Source organism: Carcharodon carcharias, chromosome 11, assembly GCF_017639515.1.
Source record: "Carcharodon carcharias isolate sCarCar2 chromosome 11, sCarCar2.pri, whole genome shotgun sequence".
In the NCBI taxonomy this organism is placed as follows: domain Eukaryota; kingdom Metazoa; phylum Chordata; class Chondrichthyes; order Lamniformes; family Lamnidae; genus Carcharodon; species Carcharodon carcharias.
The window spans coordinates 44205766-44227518 of record NC_054477.1 but is presented as its reverse complement, the minus strand read 5'-3'; the positions used below and the strand labels follow the sequence as shown (position 1 = coordinate 44227518).

The following is a 21753-nucleotide window of genomic DNA, read 5'->3' as shown; positions in this document are numbered from 1 at the left end:
ATTGGAACCATTTCTGCAGGCGGCGAGACCTGTACAAGGCGGATGGGTTGCAACTGAACTGGAACGGGACCAACATCCTTGCAGGGAGGTTTGCTAGTGCTGTTGGGGAGGGTTTAAACTAACTTGGCAGGGGAATGGGATCCTGAAAGGGGGTTCAGCAGGGGGAGATTCACAGCCAAAATTAGAAGAGAGAGTAAGTGAGCCTGAAGGCATAGAAATTATAGGCCAGTTAAGGCACAAGGGAGTTTGGCAAGGTTGGATGGTATTTATTTTAATGCAAGGAGGCTGACGAATAAGGCAGATGAGTTGAGGGCACAAATTAACACATGGAAGTATGATGTCATTGCTGTCACAGAGAAATGGCTGAGAGAGGGGCAGGACTGGCAACTCAGTATTCCAGGATATAGGGTCTTCAGGCGAGACAGGGAAGGAGGTAAAAGAGGAGGGCATATCGCAATATTGATCAAGGAATCACTTACAGCAGTGAGGAGGGATGGCATCTTAGAAGGCTCCTCAAATGAAGCCATATGGGTAGAACTGAAAAACAAAAACGGAGCAATCACATTACTGGGAGTGTACTATAGGCCCCCAACTAGACAGAGGGAAATAGAAGAGCAGATATGAAGGAAAATTTCAGAGAAGTGTAAAAATAATAGGGTAGTAATAGTGGGGGATTTCAACTTCCCCAACATTAACTGTGTTAATCATAGTGTGATCGGTTTAGAGGGAGCAGAATTCTTAAAAAGCATCCAGGAGAGCTTTTAAGTCAGTACATAGAAGATCCGACAAGAGAGGGGGCGGTCCTGGACTTCATTTTAGGGAATGAAGCCAGTCAAGTGGTAGAGGTATCAGTGGGGGCGCATTTTGCAGATAGTGATCATTACTCCATTAGATTCAAGGTTGTTATGGAAAAGGACAAGGATAGATCAGAAATCAGAGTTCTAAATTGGGGGAAGGCTGATTTTAATAAGATCAGGTTTGATTTGGCCAGAGTGGACTGGGAGCAGCTGCCTTTAGGTAAATCTGCATCTGAGCAGCGGGACGCATTCAAGAAGTAAATAGGGAGCGTACAAGAACAACATATTCCAGTAAAGACAATGGGTGGGACTAACAAATCTAGGGTTTGGATTAGATGAAGAGAAAAAGGGAGGCTTATGGCACTTACCAAGGGCTCAAAACAGCAAAACCCCTAGAGGAGTATAGAATGTGTAGGAGGGAACTTAACAAGGCAATTAGGAGAGCAAAAAGGGGGCTTGAGGAAACATTGGCAGGTAAAATAAAGGAAAATCTAAAGTTATTTTACAAGTACATTAAGAGTAAGAGGATAACTAGGGAAAGAGCAGGGCCCATTAAGGACCATGGTGGTAATTTGTGTGTGGAGCCGGAAGATGTAGGTCATGTTCTAAATGAATACTTTGTGTCGGCATTCACAAGTGAGAGGGACGACGTGGGTATGGAAATCAGGCAGAAGGACTATGATATAATGAAAAAAATTAGAATAGAAAGGGAGGAGGTTCTAAGTGGTCTGGCAAGCTTAAAAGTAGATAAATCTTCAGGCCTGGATGAAATGTATCCCAGGCTGTTGAGTGAGGCATGGGAGGAGATGGCAGAGGCACTGGCAATAATTTTCAATACCTCTCTGGCTTTAGGAGAAGCGCCAGAGGACTGGAGGACAGCCAATGTGGTACTTTTATTCAAGAAGGGAGGAAGGGATAAACCAGGTTATTTTCCCTGGAGCAGAGGAGATTGAGGGGGGACATGATTGAAGTGCATGCAATTATGAGGGCCGCATATAGGGTAGACAGGAAGGAATTTTTCCCCTTGGTGGTGGGATCAATAATCAGGGGGCCTAGATTTAAGGTAAGGGGCAGGAGGTTTAGAGGGGATGTGAGGAAGAATTTTTTCACCCAAAGGGTGGTGAGAATCTGGAACTCACTGCCTGAAAGGGGATAGAGGCAGAAACCTTCATAACATTTAATAAGTATTTGGATATGGACTTGAGATGCCATGGCATACAAGGCTATGGTCCTAGTGCTGGAAAATGGGATTAGAATAGTTAGGTACTTGTTCGACCAGCGCAGACTCGATGGGCTGAAGGGCCTTTTTCTGTGCTGTAGACCTCTATGACTCTAGGTCACCTGTGGAGCCCTGGAAGGAGCCACTGGTGTAAAAATTGAACGCTGTGGTCACTTTCATAGCCACTGGCAGTGGATGCCCTCTCTATCCCTGTGGCACCAAACCCTGCAGCAGATGGCATATATAACCGACCAGCTCCCTAGACATGCCCAGTCCTCAACGACACTAGTTCTCATTCATCTGCAGGAATGACAGGCGCCATCTATAGATTCTGAGTCTAGCGAGGCTCCTATGAGCGATGGCTTGCTGTGGATCTTCAGCTTCATGTGCTGTAGGCCCTGCCGTCCCTTCGCCTTGAGGGAGGTGCTCCTCCCTTTGCCGAGCCAGGCACCTCTGCCACTTTCTTCCTCTTCTTCTCTGGTCTCTTTACACCATGAGGCATACTGCTAAATGACCAGGCTCCATGATCCTGTTGTTATCCTCCCGCAGGATCAAAGAGAGAACCTCCTTTGGTTATGTCAGAAGGCCCCTTCACACATGCAGGAGAGTGCTGGCCACCACTTGGATGGCCAATATTCACTGTACTCATTGGCTGTCTGAAACCCCTCCCCCTCTGCCCCCACTCCACTTGACTGATTGGCGACATCTTCAGCCATTGGACTGCATGCTGTGCTCTCAGCTCAGGTGCAGGCATTCTCTAACACACATTGCAAGGCTGCGCTGTTAGCTTGAGCCGTAATGGATACTGGTCCAAATCTTAATCAAAACATTGCAAGGGGCTGTAAAGCAGGTGACTGCGCCATGGCCACCTTTTGCAAGACATTTTTACAACTTGTCCAGTTGACCAATTGTTCTACTGCCCGTAAAACGCACATTAATTTGCAGTCTGCGCCCGAGCGGTGAAACGTTCTGGAGCATGTGGTGGCACTTTCATGCTTTTGCGTTGTTTTAGTGGGCAGAAAAGCTTAAACTCCAAGCGTGTCAATGGAACTGCAGCTGAACGGTCTCAGCTGCAGAAGAATGCTCACTTTTGACCAGCTTTTCCAAGTGTGTAGCTGCTTCCCTCACCCACCCCCTTCCCCCAACCCACGTGCTTGAGTAAATCCTTCAGTCTGTGCTGCCATGCCCCCTAACCCCCCAGCATGTGCTTGAGTATTTCCTTCAGTCTGTGCTGCCTTGCCTACCATCTTCCCTGGCCTGACCCACACTGGAGCCCTTGCCCTGGCACTGCACTGAAAGCCGGCTGGGAAAAAGTGACTTGCCAGGGTCCCCCGCGAATGGCTTTTCCTTGATGTCCTACGGGCAATGCTCATGAGGGTTCGCATGGTTGTGTGCGCTTACCTCCGAGTTCCTCTCGAAGTTCTGGTCGCCAAGTGCACACCTTTTAAAGGCAATCATGAAGCACACCGTTCCAAAGTCACACCAACATAGCAGTAAATTTGACATGGGGGAATGATTCTGGCATGCAGGGCTTATAATTAGATGCAAATGTATTAAAATGATGTTCCTGGTGTGCAGTGGTGGGAAATATGGCCCGCCATTTATGGGTGGAGCAGACAATTGCAAACTGGTTTCACAATGGTTTAAGACCGATTTTTGGCCTTCTTGCCATATTATCCCTCCCCACCCCATGACGCTCATGCCATTGGGGCTGGAAAATTCCAGCCTATGTTTTGTGTTTTGCAAGCACAGGCTGATTGGGTATGGTCAATACTTTGTCTTTTTTGGACAGCTAAAAATATGTGCTGTTTGATACAATCAACCAATCTTTGGGATGTACCTGGAATCACACTGGCACTGAAATCCATATAACACATTGCTCATTGTGTGATGGACAGAACATCTTTTTGGCTTGATGGCAGCATCATGTTAGTGGAGAATACCACTTGTGTTGTTACTGCATAGTAACAGTGTGCAACAGCTAGCTTCACTTATTGCACAAATTTTTGAGACAGCTTACCCTTCCAGGGTAATCTGAGGTAGGCTGGGCACTTTTCAGGACAGGAAGTTGCAGTCTTAAGCCTGTTCATGAGTTTTCACAATATACAGTGAGCAATGATCTGATCAGAGTAGCCATTATGCCTCAAGATGGTTTTGACCCACCCTATTTCAGCATCAAGCTTGCATGGTCAGTAAATGGCTTGGGCCCTATTTATAAGGTTGCTGCTAAGGCCAATCTTACAATGCATGGAACTGTAGGAATTCCAACATGTACATTGACCAGTGAAGGTAGGCTTATGGTAGACAGTAATAGAGAACCCAATGGCAGATTTCTCAACTAACTCATTGAGGAAAGGGAGTTCGTTTGACTTCTCCATTTCAAAGATAAATTTGAGCACAGGATGAAACCCATTAAAGCGTGTAAAGAAGTTCTTACATGCAACTGGGAACTCAAATATAGCAAACATATCATCTACATATCACTAATATGCAATGGAGAGGAGGTTAAGTGTCATTCCATCAAAGATATAATCTTGTGGAAACCAATGATGATATTTGCAAGAGCTGGGCCTAGAGGGGATCCCAAGCAACACCATCTATATACTGTTGGTAATTTTTTGCAAGCTATCCTAGTGAGTGCAAGACAAAAAGCTTTGATAGCATGTCTCTTTTTTCAGCAAAGCTCAAATATCACTTTCTTTATGTCCTTATGGCCTGTGCTGCTATTATATACTAATTGATGAATTCAAACCTCCCAATGCTGAGCTGCATTCAAAGGAGGGTGCTTCAAATTCCCTTGTTCTGGGCATCCTTCAAGCACCATTGAATATACCTGTAATATTCATGCCATTCCTCCTACCTATCTCATGGAATCATACAGCACAGTAGGAAGCCATTCTATCATTGTGCTTGTGCTGGTTCTTTGAAAATGTAATCCATTTATTCTTACTCTTTTGCTTCTTTCCCATAGCAATACATATCTTTCCTTTTCAAATTCATATCCAGATCACTAGCTAACTCCTGAGTAGTTAACACACTTTCATTCCTTCAGTAGCTATGTTTGCTAAGTCCTTTGCACATTTGGAGCCTGTCATTACCCAGCAAAAATCTGTTCATGTTTCTCCCCAACAAATTCTACTATCTGTAAAACAGAATTTGCTCAATTGTGGTTAAGCCATTGTCCATGAAAGTTGTATGTTCCAAAACTGCATTGACAAACTTTTCCAAAAACGGTTAAGTGGTGATCCACTGTTTGAGAAATGTTAACAGATCATTATAACTGTTATGTCAAATTGGCAACTAAATTTTGTCACCATTATTGAAATGACATTCACGGTTTCAAAGTTGTGCAATTTTGTTAGGTTCTAAACTAAGTTCAAAGTATTTGCCCAGGTTTTTAATGAGGAAAAACTAGATATTGACTATTGTGTTTGACTGATGTTTTGCATTTGGGCAAGTGAAAAAACAAATTTGAAACTATGTAGACTTTCTATGGCTTCCACAGAAATTTTAATACCACTTCATAGACTCAATGGAAATACCTTCTCTGACAAAATGTTCAAAAATGTAGCAGCTAACAGTGGACATACTTATCACGTAATGTGGTTTGTGCTATTTTTCTTAACAGATACTTCAATAAATTTCAGTACTGTGCATATTCTCCTCGTGTACGCAGTTGCCAACCAAATACAGATGGCATATCTTCCTTTGAAGACCTACTAGCAAACATCATCCTCAGAGTATTTGTCTGGGTCATAGCTTGTCTTACTTGCTTTGGAAACCTTTTCGTCATTTTTATGAGGTCACTTATTAGAGCCGAAAACAAACTTCATGCTATGTCTATAAAAATTTTATGTTGTAAGTATAATTGCTTTTTTCAAAGTTATAAATGTATTTCAAAAAAACAGCCAGTAAAGCTTTCTGTATTGCAGATCTGTCATGTTATCCTGCTATCTGGTTATTCTGGCATACCTCTTTACATCTCCAATGGAACTGGGGTAGAAAGGGCCAAAGCAGTTAGGACCTGAAAACATTAGCATTCATGTGACTTCATAAAAGATTAAATTTCTGTTCATCCTTATGGGGGCACCCTCATTAGAGGAGGTATATGTGTGGCTAATGGCAGGAACTCTATCCATTGAGAGTTTCTACACTCATGACCTTACAGGGTCTTGGAATAACTTTGAAAGGTGATAGTCAAAATGTAAAGAGGGATACCAACCATTTGAATGGCATAAATGGGGGCCATCATGAGTGTCCAGACCTAGAGCCAGTCCAATCCACAAGAAGTTAAATTTTTTTGGAATAATGCAATCTTAGATTTGGTACTGAGCAATAAACCTGAATTAGTCAATAATCTAACAGTAAGGGAGCATCTATCTAACAGTTACCATAGGCAGAATTTTACAGTCCCCCACTGGCAAATTTGCTGCCCTTGACCTGTCTGCAATTTTATATGGGGATTGGAGGCCTTGGATAGCCCACCCACCCTTGCCCCAGTTGAGGCTCTTAAGCGGCCAATTATTGACCATTAAGGGACATTTCCTGCCCAGCCTCAATTTTGTGGCTGGCAGGAGGCGTTCAGGAGCAGGGGAAGGCTTAGCAGGTTAGCGCACTCAGGCCTCGGGCAGGAAGGTGGGCGTCTTCCTCAAGGGGCCCCATAGGTGGTACCCCACCCCACCTGGCCATTCCATGCCCTTCTCCCCAGACCCCCTGGGGCTCACCTCCCCTCCCTTTTGTGAGATTGCCTGTACTTGTGGAGGTGATGGTACAGTATTATTATCGCTGGACTAGTAATCCGGAGACCTAGGTTAAAATCCCACCACGGCAGATGGTGGAATTTGAGTTCAATAAAAATCTGGAATTAAAAGACTGACCAGGACCATGACCATTGTCATTTTTTGTAAAAACCCATCTGGTTCTCTAATGTCCTTTAGGGAAGGAAATCTGCAGTCCTTACCTCCATGTGATTCCAGACCAACAACAATGTGGTTGACTCTTATGCCACTCAGTTGTATCAAACCAATACAAAGTCTTAAAAAAGGAATGAAACCGGACGGACCACCCGGCATCGACCTAGGCACCGACAACGACAATGGCAATCTCAGCCCTGTTGACCCTGCAAAGTCCTCCTTACTAACATCAGGGGGCTAGTGCCAACATTGGGAGAACTGTCTCACAGGCTAGTCACGCAATAGTCTGACATAGTTAGCCTCACATAATCATATCTTACAGATAATGTCCCACCATTGCCATCCCTGGGTATGTCCTGTCCCACTGGGACCACCAAAGGTGGTAGCACAGTGGTATACATCAGGAGGGAGTTGCTGGGAGCCCTCAACATCAACTCTGGACCCCATGAACTCTCTGGCATCAGGTCAAACATGGGCAAGGAAACCTCCTGCCACATCCAATCATGAATGGTGGTGAATGGTTAAACAGCTCACTGGAGGAGGAGGCTCCACATTTATTCCCACCCTCAATGATGGGAGAGACCAGCACAACTGTGCAAAAGATAAGGCTGAAGCATTTGCTACAAACTTCAGCCAGAAGTGTCGAGTAGATGATCCATCTCGGCCTCCTCCTGAGGTCCCCAGCATCTCAGATGCCAGTCTTCAGCCAATTCAATTCACTCCATGTGATATCAAGAAATGGCTGAAGGCACTGGTTAGTGCAAAAGTTATGGGCCCTGACAATATTTCAGCAATAGTACTGAAGACTTGTGCTCCAGAACTTGCTCTAACCCTAGCCAAGCTGTTCCAGTACAGCTACAACACTGGCATCTACCTGACTATGTGGAAATTGCCCAGGTTTTTCCTGTACACAAAAAGCAGGACAAATACAACCCGGCCAATCACCGTCCCACTAGTCTACTCTTGATCATCAGTGAAGTAATGGAAGGGGTCATCAATTGTGCTATCAAGTGGCACTTGCTTAGCAATAATTTGCTCACTGATGCCCAGTTTGGGTTCCGCCAGGGCCACTCAACTCCTGCCATCATTACAGCCTTGGTTCAAACATGAACAAAAGAGCTGAACTCCCGAGGTGAGGTCAGAGTGACTGCCCTTGACATCAAGGCCGCATTTGACCAAGTCTGGCATCAAGGAGCCCTAGCAAAACTGGGGTCAATGGGATAAAAGCCAAAAACTGCAGATGCTGGAAATCCAAAACAAAAACAGAATTGCCTGGAAAAACTCAGCAGGTCTGGCAGCATCGGCAGAGAAGAAAAGAGTTGACGTTTCGGGTCCTCATGACCCTTCAACAGGACTAGGTGAATCCAAGGAAAGGGGTAAAATATAAGCAGATATAAGCTTATATTCTACCCCTTTCCTTGGATTCACCTAGTTCTGTTGAAGGGTCATGAGGACTCGAAACATCAACTCTTTTCTTCTCCGCCGATGTTGCCAGACCTGCTGAGTTCTTCCAGGTAATTCTGTTTATGTTTTGGGGTCAATGGGAATCTCCAGTGGCTGGAGTCATGCCTAGCACAAAGGAAGATGGTTGTGGTTGTTGGAAATCAGTCATCTCAGCTCCAGGACATCAGTGCATGATTTCCTCAGGGTAGCGTCCTTGGCCCAACCATCTTCAACTGCTTCATCAATTACCTTCCTTCCATCATAAGGTCAGAATTGGGGATATTCGCTGATGATTGCACAATGTTCAGCACCATTTACAACTCCTCAGATACTGAAGTAATCCCGTTCCAAATGCAGCAAGACCTGGACAATATCCAGGCTTGGGCTGACAATTGGCAAGTAACATTTGTGCCACACAAGTGCCAGGCAATAACTATCTCCAACAAAGGAGAATCTAACCATCACCCCTTGACATTCAATGGCTTTACCAGCACTGAATCCCCCACTATCAACACCCTGGGACTTACCATTGACCAGAAACTGAACTGGACTAGCCATATAAAGAGCAGGTCAGAGGCTGTGGAACCCTGCAACAAGAAACTCACCTCCTGGCTCCCCAAAATCTGTCCACCATCTAGGAACAAAACAGGTGTGTGATGGAATACTCCCCACTTGCCAAGATCAGTGCAGATCCCAAAGCACTCAAGAAGCTTGATGCTGTACAGGACAATGCAGCCCACTTGATTGGCACCACATTCACAAACTTTCACTCCCTGCACCACTGACGCACAGTAGCAGCTGTGTGTACTATCTACAAGATGCACTGCAGGTATTCACCAAGGCTCCTTAGACAGCACCTTCCAAACCAACGACCACTACCATCTAGAAGGTCAAGGGCAGCAGATAAATGGGAACACCAACACCTAGAAGTTCCCCTCCAAGTCACTCACCATCCTGACTTGGAAATATATCACTGCTCCTTCACTGTCACTGGGTCAAAATCCTGGAACTCCACCCCACCCCCCAACAGCACTGTGGGTGTACCTACACCACATGGACTGTTGCGGTTCAAGAAGGCAGCTCACCATCACCTTCTCAAGGGCAATTAGGGATGGGCAATAAATGCTGGCCCAACCAGCAAAGACCACATCCCATGAATGAATTAATAAAAAACTTACCTAGCCCAAGACTCCTGTACTTAGAATCTGGCTGCTAAATATGATCTCTGTCCTGGCCACTGCTGCCGGTGGCACTGCTGGAACTACAGAGCTGCAGGCCAATCTGATTGGTCACTAGTCCTGTAAGGCAGGACTCAGTGAAGGGCAGAAATCCCATTTCAAATCAATTGATGCACCGCGAACCATTAAACAGCTGCGGGATTGCTGTGATCAGCAAGGGTGCATTCCTTGCTCATGCTTCAGATGCTGGGGAGGGCCCTGTCATCCGAAAAACTGTCCCTCCCCGACAACACTTCAGTCCCACTCCCTGGGTTATACCAGTACCACCCAGCTCCAGGGCTCATTAATGCCTTGGTCCAAACATGGACAAAAAAGCTGAATTCAGGGTAGCATTTGACTGAGTGTGGCATCAAGAACTCCTAGTAAGATTGAAGTAAATGAGAAGCAGGGGGAGAGTTCTACATTTGCTGAAATCATACCAGCATAAAGGAGGTCTGTCATCTTAGTCCCAGGACATCACTGCAGGAAGGTGGGCATCTTCCTCAAGGGACCCATATGTGCTCCCTCTCTGCCTGGCCTCTCCATTCCCCTCTTTCCAGACACCCTGCAGCTCATCTCCCCTCCCTGCTGTGAGATTGTCCACAGTATTTATTGCAGGCCAACTACCTTTAGCTGCTTCATCAATACCCTGTCCTTCATCTTAAGGTTAGAAGTGGGGATGTTCACTGATGATTGCACAATGCTCAGTTCCATTTGTACCTCCTCAGACAATGAAGCAGTCCATTCCCACATGCAACAAGTCCTGGACAATATTAAGGCTTGGACTGGTATGGAGCAAATAATATTCAGGTCACACAACTGTCACGTAATGACCATCTCCAACAAGTGAGAAGTAGCACCTCCCCTGGACATTCACTGTCATTACAATTGCTGAATCCCTCACCATCAATATTCTGGGGCTCACCATTGTCCAGAAACTTAACTGGACGAGCCACATAAATACTGTGGCTATAAGACCAGGTCAGAAGTTGGGTATTTTGTGGCAAGTAACTCACTCCTGACTCCCTAAAGCTTTTCCACCATCCACAAGGCATGTTAGGAGTGTGATGGAATATTCCCTATTTAACTGGGTGGATGCAGCCCCAACAATAGCTTGACATCATCCAGGAGAAAATAGCCTTCTTGATTGGCACCCCATCCACCAACCTAAACAGTTACTCAACCCACTACTAGTGCACCATGGCTGCAGTGTGTACCATCTACCAGTGTAGCCACTTGCCAAGGCTTCTCCGACAGCACCTTTGAATCTTGAAAACTCTACCACCCAGAAAAGCAACAGCACAGGTGCATGGGAAGACCACCACCTGCAAGCTCCCCTCCAAGTCAAACACCAACCTGACTTGGAAATATATCATCGTTCCTTTATTGTTGCTAGGTTGACATCCTGAAAGTCTATTCCTAACAGCACTGTGTGTGTACCGACATCACACAAACTGCAGTGCTCATCACCACCTTCTCAAGGGCAATTAGGGATGAGCATACAAACTGGTCATGCCAGAAATGGCCCTATCCCATGCACATACTTTAAAGCAGTTAATGAGACCGAAAACTACATTTATACATCAATATTTTTCAAAAGAATTTGAACAATATAAATGTTAAGAGACCACTTAATTTAATCATGAAATGAGCAGTTTTTTGCAAAGAATGACTCTATTGGCAGAGCAAATCTGGATATGGCTCCGTCCACCTCACTACTACAGGAGTACCTATCCTTCGCCATTGTAAGTGCAGCCACTTTATTCTCCTCTTCCTAATGGGAAGGCCCAGTTAATCCTGGGAAAGTTTGAAAGTTCAGAGTGGGGAGACCCAGCATCAATAGTCACCAACATTTTTTTCTGTGCTTTGTGCTCAGGGAACAATTGTTCTTAGACCACAAGACATAGGTAACCAGCCCAATATATCTAGAGGGCTAGATAATGAACATTTGTACACTCCTTTCTTTTTACTAAATTTGTAACTGATGATATTGCTACAAGATACAAATATTTCATGTTTGAAAGATGTATGCCTCCCTTTTATATATACAAGGTGCCGATTGCCTGATGGGAGTATATCTATTCTTTGTTGGAATTTTCGATGTCAAATATCGCGGAGAGTACAACAGACATGCACAGCTATGGATGGACAGTATCCAGTGTCGAATGATAGGATTTCTGGCCATGCTTTCTACTGAGGTCTCAGTTCTGTTATTGACGTATCTGAGCCTGGAAAAGTATATTGTCATTGTTTTTCCATTCAGTAATATCAAACCAGGAAAGCACCAGACTTTGATAACACATGTTACAATTTGGCTTGTTGGATTTACTATCGCTATAATTCCACTCTGGAATGAAGACACATTTGGGAACTACTATGGAAGAAATGGAGTTTGCTTTCCTCTTCATGCAGACCAAGTTGAAAAGGATGCTGCTAAAGGCTATTCTATTGGAATATTCCTTGGTATGAATTCATAATTTTTTAATGATTAATTTTATTGTCTGTTCAGGACATTAGAAATATTACAGCAGGCTAGATGTACAAGACACAAGTAAAGCAAAGATTCTCAAACAATTCAATTTCAATTCAATTTCAGACTTTTGTGATAGGATAATTTTCTTCCTTTTTATTGTTATTTTTCATTTAATATGTTTTTTAATAAACAAGTAATGTGCCCAAAATGAATTTCCATGCGGGCAATAAATTGAAATTGAATCGAAATTGAAATTAAAGATTCTCAAACATGGCTAACATTTGCATCTCACAAGTCCATTATTGGGGCAGCAAACTATATAGTATGTTAAATAGGAAGGAAAAGTGAGGTACTCCTAGGCAAGAACCACTAAGACCTACAAAATAACTTTAGAGCTAGCACTGCAATGCAATACTGATGGGCTGATGCACTGTCAGAGGTGTCATCTTTTGACTGAGGCAGATATGGTGGCACTATTAGAAGAAGAACAGGTGAATTCTCCCGGTGTCCTGGTAAATGTTTATCTCTCAAATCACACCACTAAAACCGATTATCTAGTTATTATGGCATTACTGTTTGTGAAACTTGTACACAAATTAGCTATTGTATTTGTCTACAATTCATTTTGGGATGTCCACAAGAAGTGAAATGAGCTATATAGATGCAAATTCTTTATTTCTTAACATGAAAACATATGAACTATAAAGTATTCATCTGAAAATGCTCTCCCAAATATGTTACTAGAGATATTAATCCATGTTAAGTAACATTTCATTAAATAGCAGAAGCATTTCTGATGAAAATAATAAAGCATCTCACAATCTTGATCAAAAACTCACCACTCTTGATCAAAAAGATTGCATGTGATGGGAGAGAATGAGAACTGGGCAGTGGAATGAAAATATGCAAAAGTAGTCTTCTTGCCATAGATTTTCCCATCTGTCAGGCTCAGGTCCCACTCTACAACTTGAGCATGCAACTGAGCGATTAGTGTGATACTGCATTGCCAGAGGTGCTGCCCTTCAAATAAGCCATTGAACTGAGATCTGTCCGCCTATTTAATTTGAAAATAAACAGCATGGAATTATCTTGATATTTACTTCTCAATTAAAGTGGCTTCAATATTTGCTAACATAGAAACAATGACTTCACCTGTGCGTGTTGCTTGTGTTCTCCCAGTGGGGGATGGTCCCTTGTTCGACGGCACTCAGTGCCTGATTGAGGGATTTGACATCGGGAAGGGCATGGCCCGCTGAGACCCAAACTCCCTGCTCTTGTTGCTGACCCCCTCTATACCTTTCCTCTCCTCCTTTAAAAGCCCCACTCCATGAAACTCCTCCCGCCATTACTTACCTCTGGCCTGGGTCGCTTCGCCCTCCTGGGCCCCCGGTGGGTGTTGCTCCAGCAACAGCTAATGCCTCCCCAGCGACACTGCTGACCAAAGGAGCTGCTGGCCTCCAATTGGCTGAAAGCTGTCAGTGAACATGACTTCCTGCCCCTGTGGTTCTGACCGCTTGGAAAAGTCCCGGGGACCTCTCAATTGCCTGATTGGCTTGCAATGCTGTCGGGCCTTCTCCAAAGAGGCAACGCAGGTCGCTTGCTGGCTTTCCAGCCATGTGGTCAGGACCCCTTTCACCTCCATAAAGTTCCCCTATGTACATATTTTTTGGGGCAGAAGCCTTCCTCCAGTGGGAAACTGATTTAAGTTCAGATTTTCATGGGATGTGCCCTTAATTGAAATGGAGATGGGTTTCCTGTCCACTTACAGCCTTTGGGGATGGAAACAGAGGTGGATCAGATGAAGCGTAGTGCTCATGTAGACACCCCATAGCTGCCAGCAATGAGGCTGCAGGATGTCCTGCAGGACAGATTTGCAGTTTGTGCAAAAGCCTTCAACTTCATCAGAAAGAAGCAAATGCCACAGAGGAGCTGAAGGCCTAGCATTCATTGATACCTAACTGGATCTAATGATGGAGGCCATAAGGGAGAGGAGAGAGGTCTTCTTCTGGAGGGTGGCAGGAGCAGGCTACCTTGTCACACAGCTGGCACACCTCCCTGTTCAGTGTCAACTCTCTTCGCCTCCTGTTCCTGGTCCTTTCTCACCTCCTGTTTCTCCTCCCCCACTGAGCTGTCTCCTTTCAGGATTTCACCATATTCAATGACCACAACTCTCTGGAGGTCCATGTTATGGAGAGCGCAGCAGATCATCACAGTGAGCGAAACCCTTGCAGGACTGCATTGGAAGCTACCACCCGGTCACTGGAATTGTATCTTCAGAAGCTAGATGGCCTGGTTAATGGTTGCCCTGCTGAACAGGTGGCATCGGTTGTATTGCTCTGTGCATCTGTTTTGGACTCCTATAGAGGGGTCAGTAGCCATCTCTTGAAGGGGTTTCTCTTGATCTCCAGGATGCATCTATGCAATTTGGCAGTTGGAGTGAAGATCTGAGGCAGCCTGGACTGAGGTGTTGTAGGAATCCTAGCAGCTGCCAGGAAAATGAGCACATCCATGGGTAGGTGGTGGCATAATGGTATTGTTACTGGACTCGTAATCCAGAGGGCTAAGGTAATGCTCTAGTGACCTGGGTTTGAATCCCACCACAGCAAATGATGGAATTTGAATTCAATAAAAATCTGGAATTAAAAGTCTAATGATGACCATGAAACCATTGTTGATTGTCGTAAAAACCCATCCGGTTCGCTAATACCCTTTAGGGAAGGAAATCTGCTGTCCTTACCTGGTCTAGCCTACGTGTGACTCCAGACCCACAGCAATGTGGTTGACTCTTAAATGCCCTCTGAAATAGCCTAGCAATCCACCCAGTTGCTAGGTAAGTTTGTAGATGTGTTGCAATTGCAAAAGTGGCAGGTGCCTGGTACAGCATTGACCCACAATATCTTGTGGGGCCAGGAGGAGCAGGTGGGCTCCGAACATGAATTTCAGGTGAGCTGACTGATTTTTCTGAGTATGATTAGATACATCTACTTGTTAATGTAGATTAATGTCTTCACTTCAGAGGTAGTGGTAGCTGGATCAGCCATCCTTTAAAGAATGTACCCAATTCCCATTTGGGTAAGTGATTTCCTCCACTAGTTAACTGACCAGGTGGTGGACAAAAGTCTACTCTATTGGCGTTGGAGCAATTCCATTTAACATTTGTTGATTTATGAAGAGAATCAAAATAAATGGGATTGATGTTCTCATTTTACCAAATATGGACCAGATGTGTGCTTTGAAAATCAAAGGGCAGGATTTTTAGTTCAGTGGGTGCCTGTGATCGGCGGGCCCGGAAGTGGCCAGGGAACGGAACCCTGACCGCAATCGGCCCCTGACCGCAATTTCACGTTGGCTGGCCAATTAACGGCTAGCCAGCGTGAAACGCACGCTGAAAGGCTCAGCGCTGCTGGGATGGGGGCAGGAGGAGGGTGAGTGCTGAAGTCAGCACAGGCGTGGTGGAGCAAGGAATGAAAGCTGCCTCAGGGAGCTGAAGAATTTAAATGCAATAAAAACAGATTTTAAAATCCGGAAAAAATGCCCACACATCAGAACCAGGCACCTGAATATATATAAGATGAAAATTCTGCCCATGCATTTTTTAAATTTAATAATGGAAACCTCATCCTGCCCGTGGATGAGGTTTCCTGAAAAATGCAAAGGCCGCATGGCTGATTCGGCCCCTCCCCCCAGCCAACCATAACATTGGACAGGCAATGAAAAATCTCCATTAATTACAACTTTAATGGTCTCAATAGGCCTCTTAATTGTCGGCAGGTGCACTTCCGATTTTTGCGCATGCCCACCGATTGAAATATCACACGAGTGCGAGTTGTCGTCGGGACACTCGCCCGATGTCATCACGTGCTATTTCACACTCAAGCAGGTTGGGCACGCGGCCGCATGCCAAGTGAAAAACTCTGCCCATAAGATCATAAGAAATAGGAGGAGCAGGGCATTCAGCCCCTCAAGCCTGCTTTGCCATTCAATATGATCATGGCTGATCTAACTGTGCCCTTAAGGCCACTTTCCCACCAGCCATAATGCCTAACTCTGTTGTAAATCAAACACAGGATTTTTTAGGTTGGCGTGTGGGCGCAATCGGCAAGCCCACGAGCGGCCGGGGTAGGGACCGCTGCCTGCGATTTGCCCCCAACCATGATTTCACTCTGGCTGGCCAATTAGCACGGGTGCGGGAGAGTGCAGAATGAAAGCTCCTTGAAGGCAGAGAGCTGCCTTAGGGAGCTGAAGAATTTAAAATCAATAAAGGTTTTAAAATCTGGAAAAAAATGTCCACACGTCAGAATCAGTCACTTGAACCTATACAGGATGAAAATTCTGTTCATACTTTTTTTTAATTTAATAATGGAAACCCCATCACGCCCTTGGATAAGGGTTCATCAAAAATGTAAAGTCTGCCTGGCAGATTCACCCACCTGCCAACCATAAGGTTGGACAGACCACGAAAAATCAAGAAAAATTGGATCTTTAATGGGCTTAGTTCTGAATTGTCGGCGGGTGCGCTTCCGACCTTTGCGCGTGTCTGTCAACCGAAATATCGCACGAGTGCGGGATGACATCAGGACTCTCACCAAATGTCATCATGCGCTATTTTATGCTTGAGCAGGTCAGTCACGTGCTCGCACACCAAGCTAAAAACTCCACCCCAAGCTCCTGTCAAACTCAGCCTTGAATATATTCAATCACTCAATTCCCACTGCTCCTTGGGGGTAGAATTCCTAATTTTAATAACCATCTGAGAGAAGAAATTCCTCCTCATTTCTATCTTAAAGGGGAGACCCCTTACTTTTAAAATGTGCTCCCAGTTCCAGATTCCCCCATGAAGGGATACATCCTCTCATATCAAGCCCTCTCAGGATATTATGCTTCATTAAGTGTTGCAATTATGAGGTTTATAAGATTATAATATTTTGGGACTGTAGCTTTAAATTTAAGGTCACTGAAGAAAGTCATGTGATCAGTTTGGAGGCCTGTCTGACAGTAAGCCTGGGTGGTTTGATTGTTAGCAATTAAAGGAAAGCTTAGATTGTTTTACTGAGAAGAAGATGCAAGGTATTTACGGTTGGACACAAGGCAGCATTCTGTGTTTGTAAAGAGTAGACTGTGGGTCTCCAGAGTTCCACAGAAGTGTTGAAAATATCAGGTTGCAAACAGTTATGCTTTAACTATTCATTTACTTCCAAAGAAAGGGAGTTGAGATATGGATAGCTAATTAGCATTTCTACTTGGATGCAATGTTAATATGTTTCCGGTTGCCATGGAGAAGAGGACAGAGGAAGTTATTTTTAAGATCAGGTTACAGGCTTCCGTACAAGTTAATAAGTATCACGTATAGACAGTTCTGTATGGTCTGAATATAGTAAGAATACAATATAGTAAGAAAGGGCTGCTTACTTTTGTGCACTAGTACAGCCAGATATGGGAGGGAGGTGGTCTGTAGTTGAAGAGATGCATCTTGCAGCCTTCTATGGATTCTGGGAGAATTATTCTGGCATAGCTGAGGGAAGAGGAATCATTGGAACAGGTTTTACTGTTGGTAGTGGATTTAAGAAACTCCAAAAACTGAGGAAAGTACCTGGAGATAGTCACTTGAGGCTATTACACAATAAAATGGGGATAAGGGAACCCAATGGAAACTGGGAGTAACAATGGACTGTTTGCTAAAAGGATTGTGAATCCATGAAGATTGTGATGGGTCATAAGTATACAAGGGAAATGTCACCTTCTATATTTAAAGTATAAGTTGCCTACAAAAAGAAAACAGTGCTTATTCAAGTGTTTATTTTAGTCATTTGTTACAGTAAAAGTTTTAAAATGTGAAATCTTGTTGAGTCATGCTTTCAGCTAATAACTGGAACTTTGAATTTTGTTAGGAAATAAAGATAATTTAAGTATTTTGTATGTGTATTTGGGTGTGTTAGAAATAAGGTATAGCTTTGAATTTATACTCTTTTTCTATTTGTGGGACAAAAGGTGAAACCTGGGATCTAGTCTCATTTTTGAGTGGAGACAGCAGTTCTAAAGCTCTGTTTGTATACCTGTATTTCTAATCAGATTTTCATGACTCTTGAAGGAAAGCTAAAGAGTAGAAAAAACTGCCTTTTGCCTAGCAACAAGGATCCAGAGAGGGAGGACCCAACACACACACACACACACACGCACAGACAAATAAAAGCAGTTCAAGTTCAGTTGGAAGCAGTTGACAGCAGAAGCATAGGGATAGATAGTGAGTCCCAAACTAAAGGTGAAGCCAGCTGCCAACAGAGGCTGTACAGGAAAGAAAACTGCAAAAGCAGTTTCTAGAAACTAAAGAAGAAAGTTCTCAAATCCAGGGGAGTGGACCAGGGAAGATCCAAGAGGACAATCTAGTCAAAGGACAAGAACAGAAATCTGAAAAAGATTCTGTTCTGTGGAAGTGAAAGTAAGGAGCAGAGAGGAAGGCTCTAAGCTTCAAGTCTAGAGAGAAGAAAAGCTACAGAAAGTAGATTTAAAGCAAAAATGGCTTGTGAGAAGTCAGGTGATCCAAAGCGACAGACCTTCTATAACTCGTTACTATGGGCATATGAAGCAGTGGTGTCCTGTTGGCACAGTGGGGCTTTTGAGAGAAAGTGCATGGACGGAAGTTTGAATGCACTTGGTGACCCAGGAGAGAGGAGCATTGGAAGGAGTGTTCGAAACACTGGAAGTGGACCTTTGTGGAAGGCATCTAAGAGAAAGTGTTGTTTGGGAGAAGATTCCAGAGTGAGTTCTTCAAGAGTGGAGATTGGAAACCCTCGTGTGAAAGACAGAGTTCAGTGAAACCAGTTGACTCGTGGTGCAAGGAGGAGAGATCCATAGCATCTGGTTGAGGTGGCATCTATCACTTGGTTTCAGAGTGTGGTGTGCCTGACCACAGGTCACCTATTGATTTGCATGGAGTATGTACTTAGAGTATAAGATAGCTTTTGTAACTTGTGTTATCCTTGTGATATAGTTGTGGGTGAAGGAATATTGTAATATAGTTCATTGTTTCCTGTTTAATAAATTTTTTTTTTGTTAAAAGTTCATCAGCTGACCCCTGTGACTCTGTTCAGTAGCACTCTCCACATACCTAAACAAAAAAGTAAAAGTTATGATCTATCAAGCCGGGTTCCATCCTGGAATCAGGCTTGTCCAGTAGTAACATCAGCTGGGATCATAACAATCTCTTTTTAGCAGTTTTAAGAGTTATCAGTCTCTACAGCGATTGTAATAGAAAATCACCTCTCATTCTTCTGAACGCCAAAGAATATAGGCCCAACCTGCTCAACTTTTTCTCATAAGACAACCCCTTCATCCCAGGATCAGTCTAGTGAATCTTCTCTGAACAGCTCCCAATGCAAATATATTCTTCCTTAAGTAAGGAGATACAAAACTATACACAATAAAACAATACTCTAGGTGCAGTCTCACCAGTGCTCTGTACAGTTGTAGTGAGAATTCCCTACTTCTACACTACATTTTCCTTGTAATGAAAGCACTCTGCCTTCCTAATTACTTGCTGTACCTGCAAGTCAACTTTTTGTAATTCATGCACAAGGACACCTAGATCCCTCTACATTGCTGCATTCTGCAATCTCTCTCCATTTAAATAATATGCTGCTTTTCTGTTCTTCCACCAAAGTGGATAATCACACATCTTCCCACATTATACTCCATTGTCAAATTCTTGCCCGTTCACTTAACCTATCCATATCCCTTTGCAAATTATTTGAGTCCTTCTTATAACTCATTTTCCTGCCTAGCTCGGTCAACAAATTTGGCTACAATACACTCTGTCCCTACATCTAAGTCATTAATATAGTTCATAAACAGTTGAGGTCTCCCAACACTGATCCTTGTAGCATTCCACTTGTTACAGTTTGCCAACCTAAAAATGACCCATTTATCTCAACTGCCCGTTTCTGGTTAGTTAGTTAGCCAGTCATCTATCCATGCTCATATATTAACTCCAACTCATGAGCCGTTAGCTGTGTCATAACCTTTGATGTAGCACTTTGTCAAATACCTTTTGGAAATCCAAATACACCACATCTACTGGATCCCCTTTATCCACCGTGTGTGTCACATTCTCAAAGAACTCTATTAAGTTTGTTCAAACATGATTTTGCTTTCACAAAGCCATGATGACTCTACCTGATTGTATAGTGATTTTCTAAATGTCTTGCTACTAATTCCTTCATAATAGATTCCAGCATTTTCCAATGACAGATGTTAGGTGAACTGGCCTATAGTTCCCTGTTTTTTATCTCCTTCCTTTCTTGAATCAATGTTATTTTTGCAGTTTTCCAATCCACTGGGTCCTATCCAGAATCTAGGGAATTTTGGAAGATTACAACCAATGCATCCATTATCTCTGCAGCCATTTCTTTTAAGATCATATGATGCAGGCTTTCAGGTGCAGGAGACTTGTCAGTCATTAGTCCCATTAGTTTTCTTGGTATTTTTTCTCTAGTGGTTGTGATTGTTTTCATTTCCTCACCCCCTTTTGCCCGTTGATTTTCTACTATTCTAGGGATTTTTTGTGAAGGTAGATACAAGATACTTGTTCAAAGCTTTTCCTTGTTTCCTATTATTAATTCCTCAGTCTAATCTTCAAATGGACCAACATTTAATTTACGCTTTTCTTTTTTACGTACTTGTAGAATTTTTTGATGTCTGCTTCTATACTTCTTGCTAGTTTTCTCTCCTGCTCCAATTTCTCCTTTTTTAGTCTAAGTCATCCATTGCTGGTTTCTAAAACTTTCCTGGCCTCCTGGGCTACAATTAATCTTCACAGCATTGTACATCTTTTTTTAAAATTTGATACCATCCATAACTTCCTTAGCTAGCCACAGTGGATGCTGCATCCTTTTCATAGGGTGGAATCATCCTAGATTTGCACTAAGTGCGGTGGTGGGCTGGTAGATGATGTTTTACCCCGCCAGCCACAATGGCAGCTTCTCACACCGTATTGCTCCAATCCCGCCACATTAATTATGCATTCCCAGGAAAGACGCCATTTCGATGGCAGGCAGGTTCTCATTCACCGCCACGCCATCACCCTCACCACCTCATCACTCCAGGCGCCACATTTAAAGTGTAGCCACGCACACACCTCTCAGTTCAGCCAGAAGACATGACCCCGAGGCAATAAGACTGCAGCACCCGCCCTCCCCCCCCGGTTCAATGAGATGTCCCTCGAGCACCTTTTGGACGCAGTGGAGGCTCGCCGTGATGTCCTCTACCCCCGCTCTGGCCACAGGATGGGCAGCAGCATCACCAATCCAGCATGGGAGGCGGTGGCAGCAGTGGTTAGCACCAATGCCCTGCAAGAGACGGCCACCCAGTGCTGCAACAGGATGAGCAGTCTCACCCGTTCTGCCAGGGTAAGTCACTCCTCTCATCACTCTCAATTCAAATGCTCACAAACCCATCACACACCCTCAGGGATCTCACACCTCAAGAGACAACACCACTAACTCTCACACGTACCCTCACATCTCCATCAGACTCATATCCTCTGGAGCTTGCGTCCTCAGCCCGTCCAAGTCTCCGCTCACCACACAAACATTCCACATGGTGCCATGTATCCTGCTCTTTATTTTCATGCAGGAGAAGCCTGTTCACGTCAGCAGGAGAGGTCCCAGATCTGTGGGGGTGGGTGGGGGGTGCGCAG

General features: G+C 44.1%; 1 protein-coding gene across 1 annotated transcript in view; it reads left to right on the top strand.

Moving 5' to 3' along the window:
- rxfp2b (relaxin family peptide receptor 2b) overlaps nt 1-21753 on the top strand; it is a 192897-nt gene that overhangs the window by 140129 nt on the left and 31015 nt on the right. The window contains exons 15-16 of the mRNA XM_041198672.1: nt 5645-5874; nt 11642-12052. Coding sequence (XP_041054606.1) covers nt 5645-5874; nt 11642-12052 — 641 coding nt within the window. The remainder of the gene's footprint in view (nt 1-5644; nt 5875-11641; nt 12053-21753) is intronic.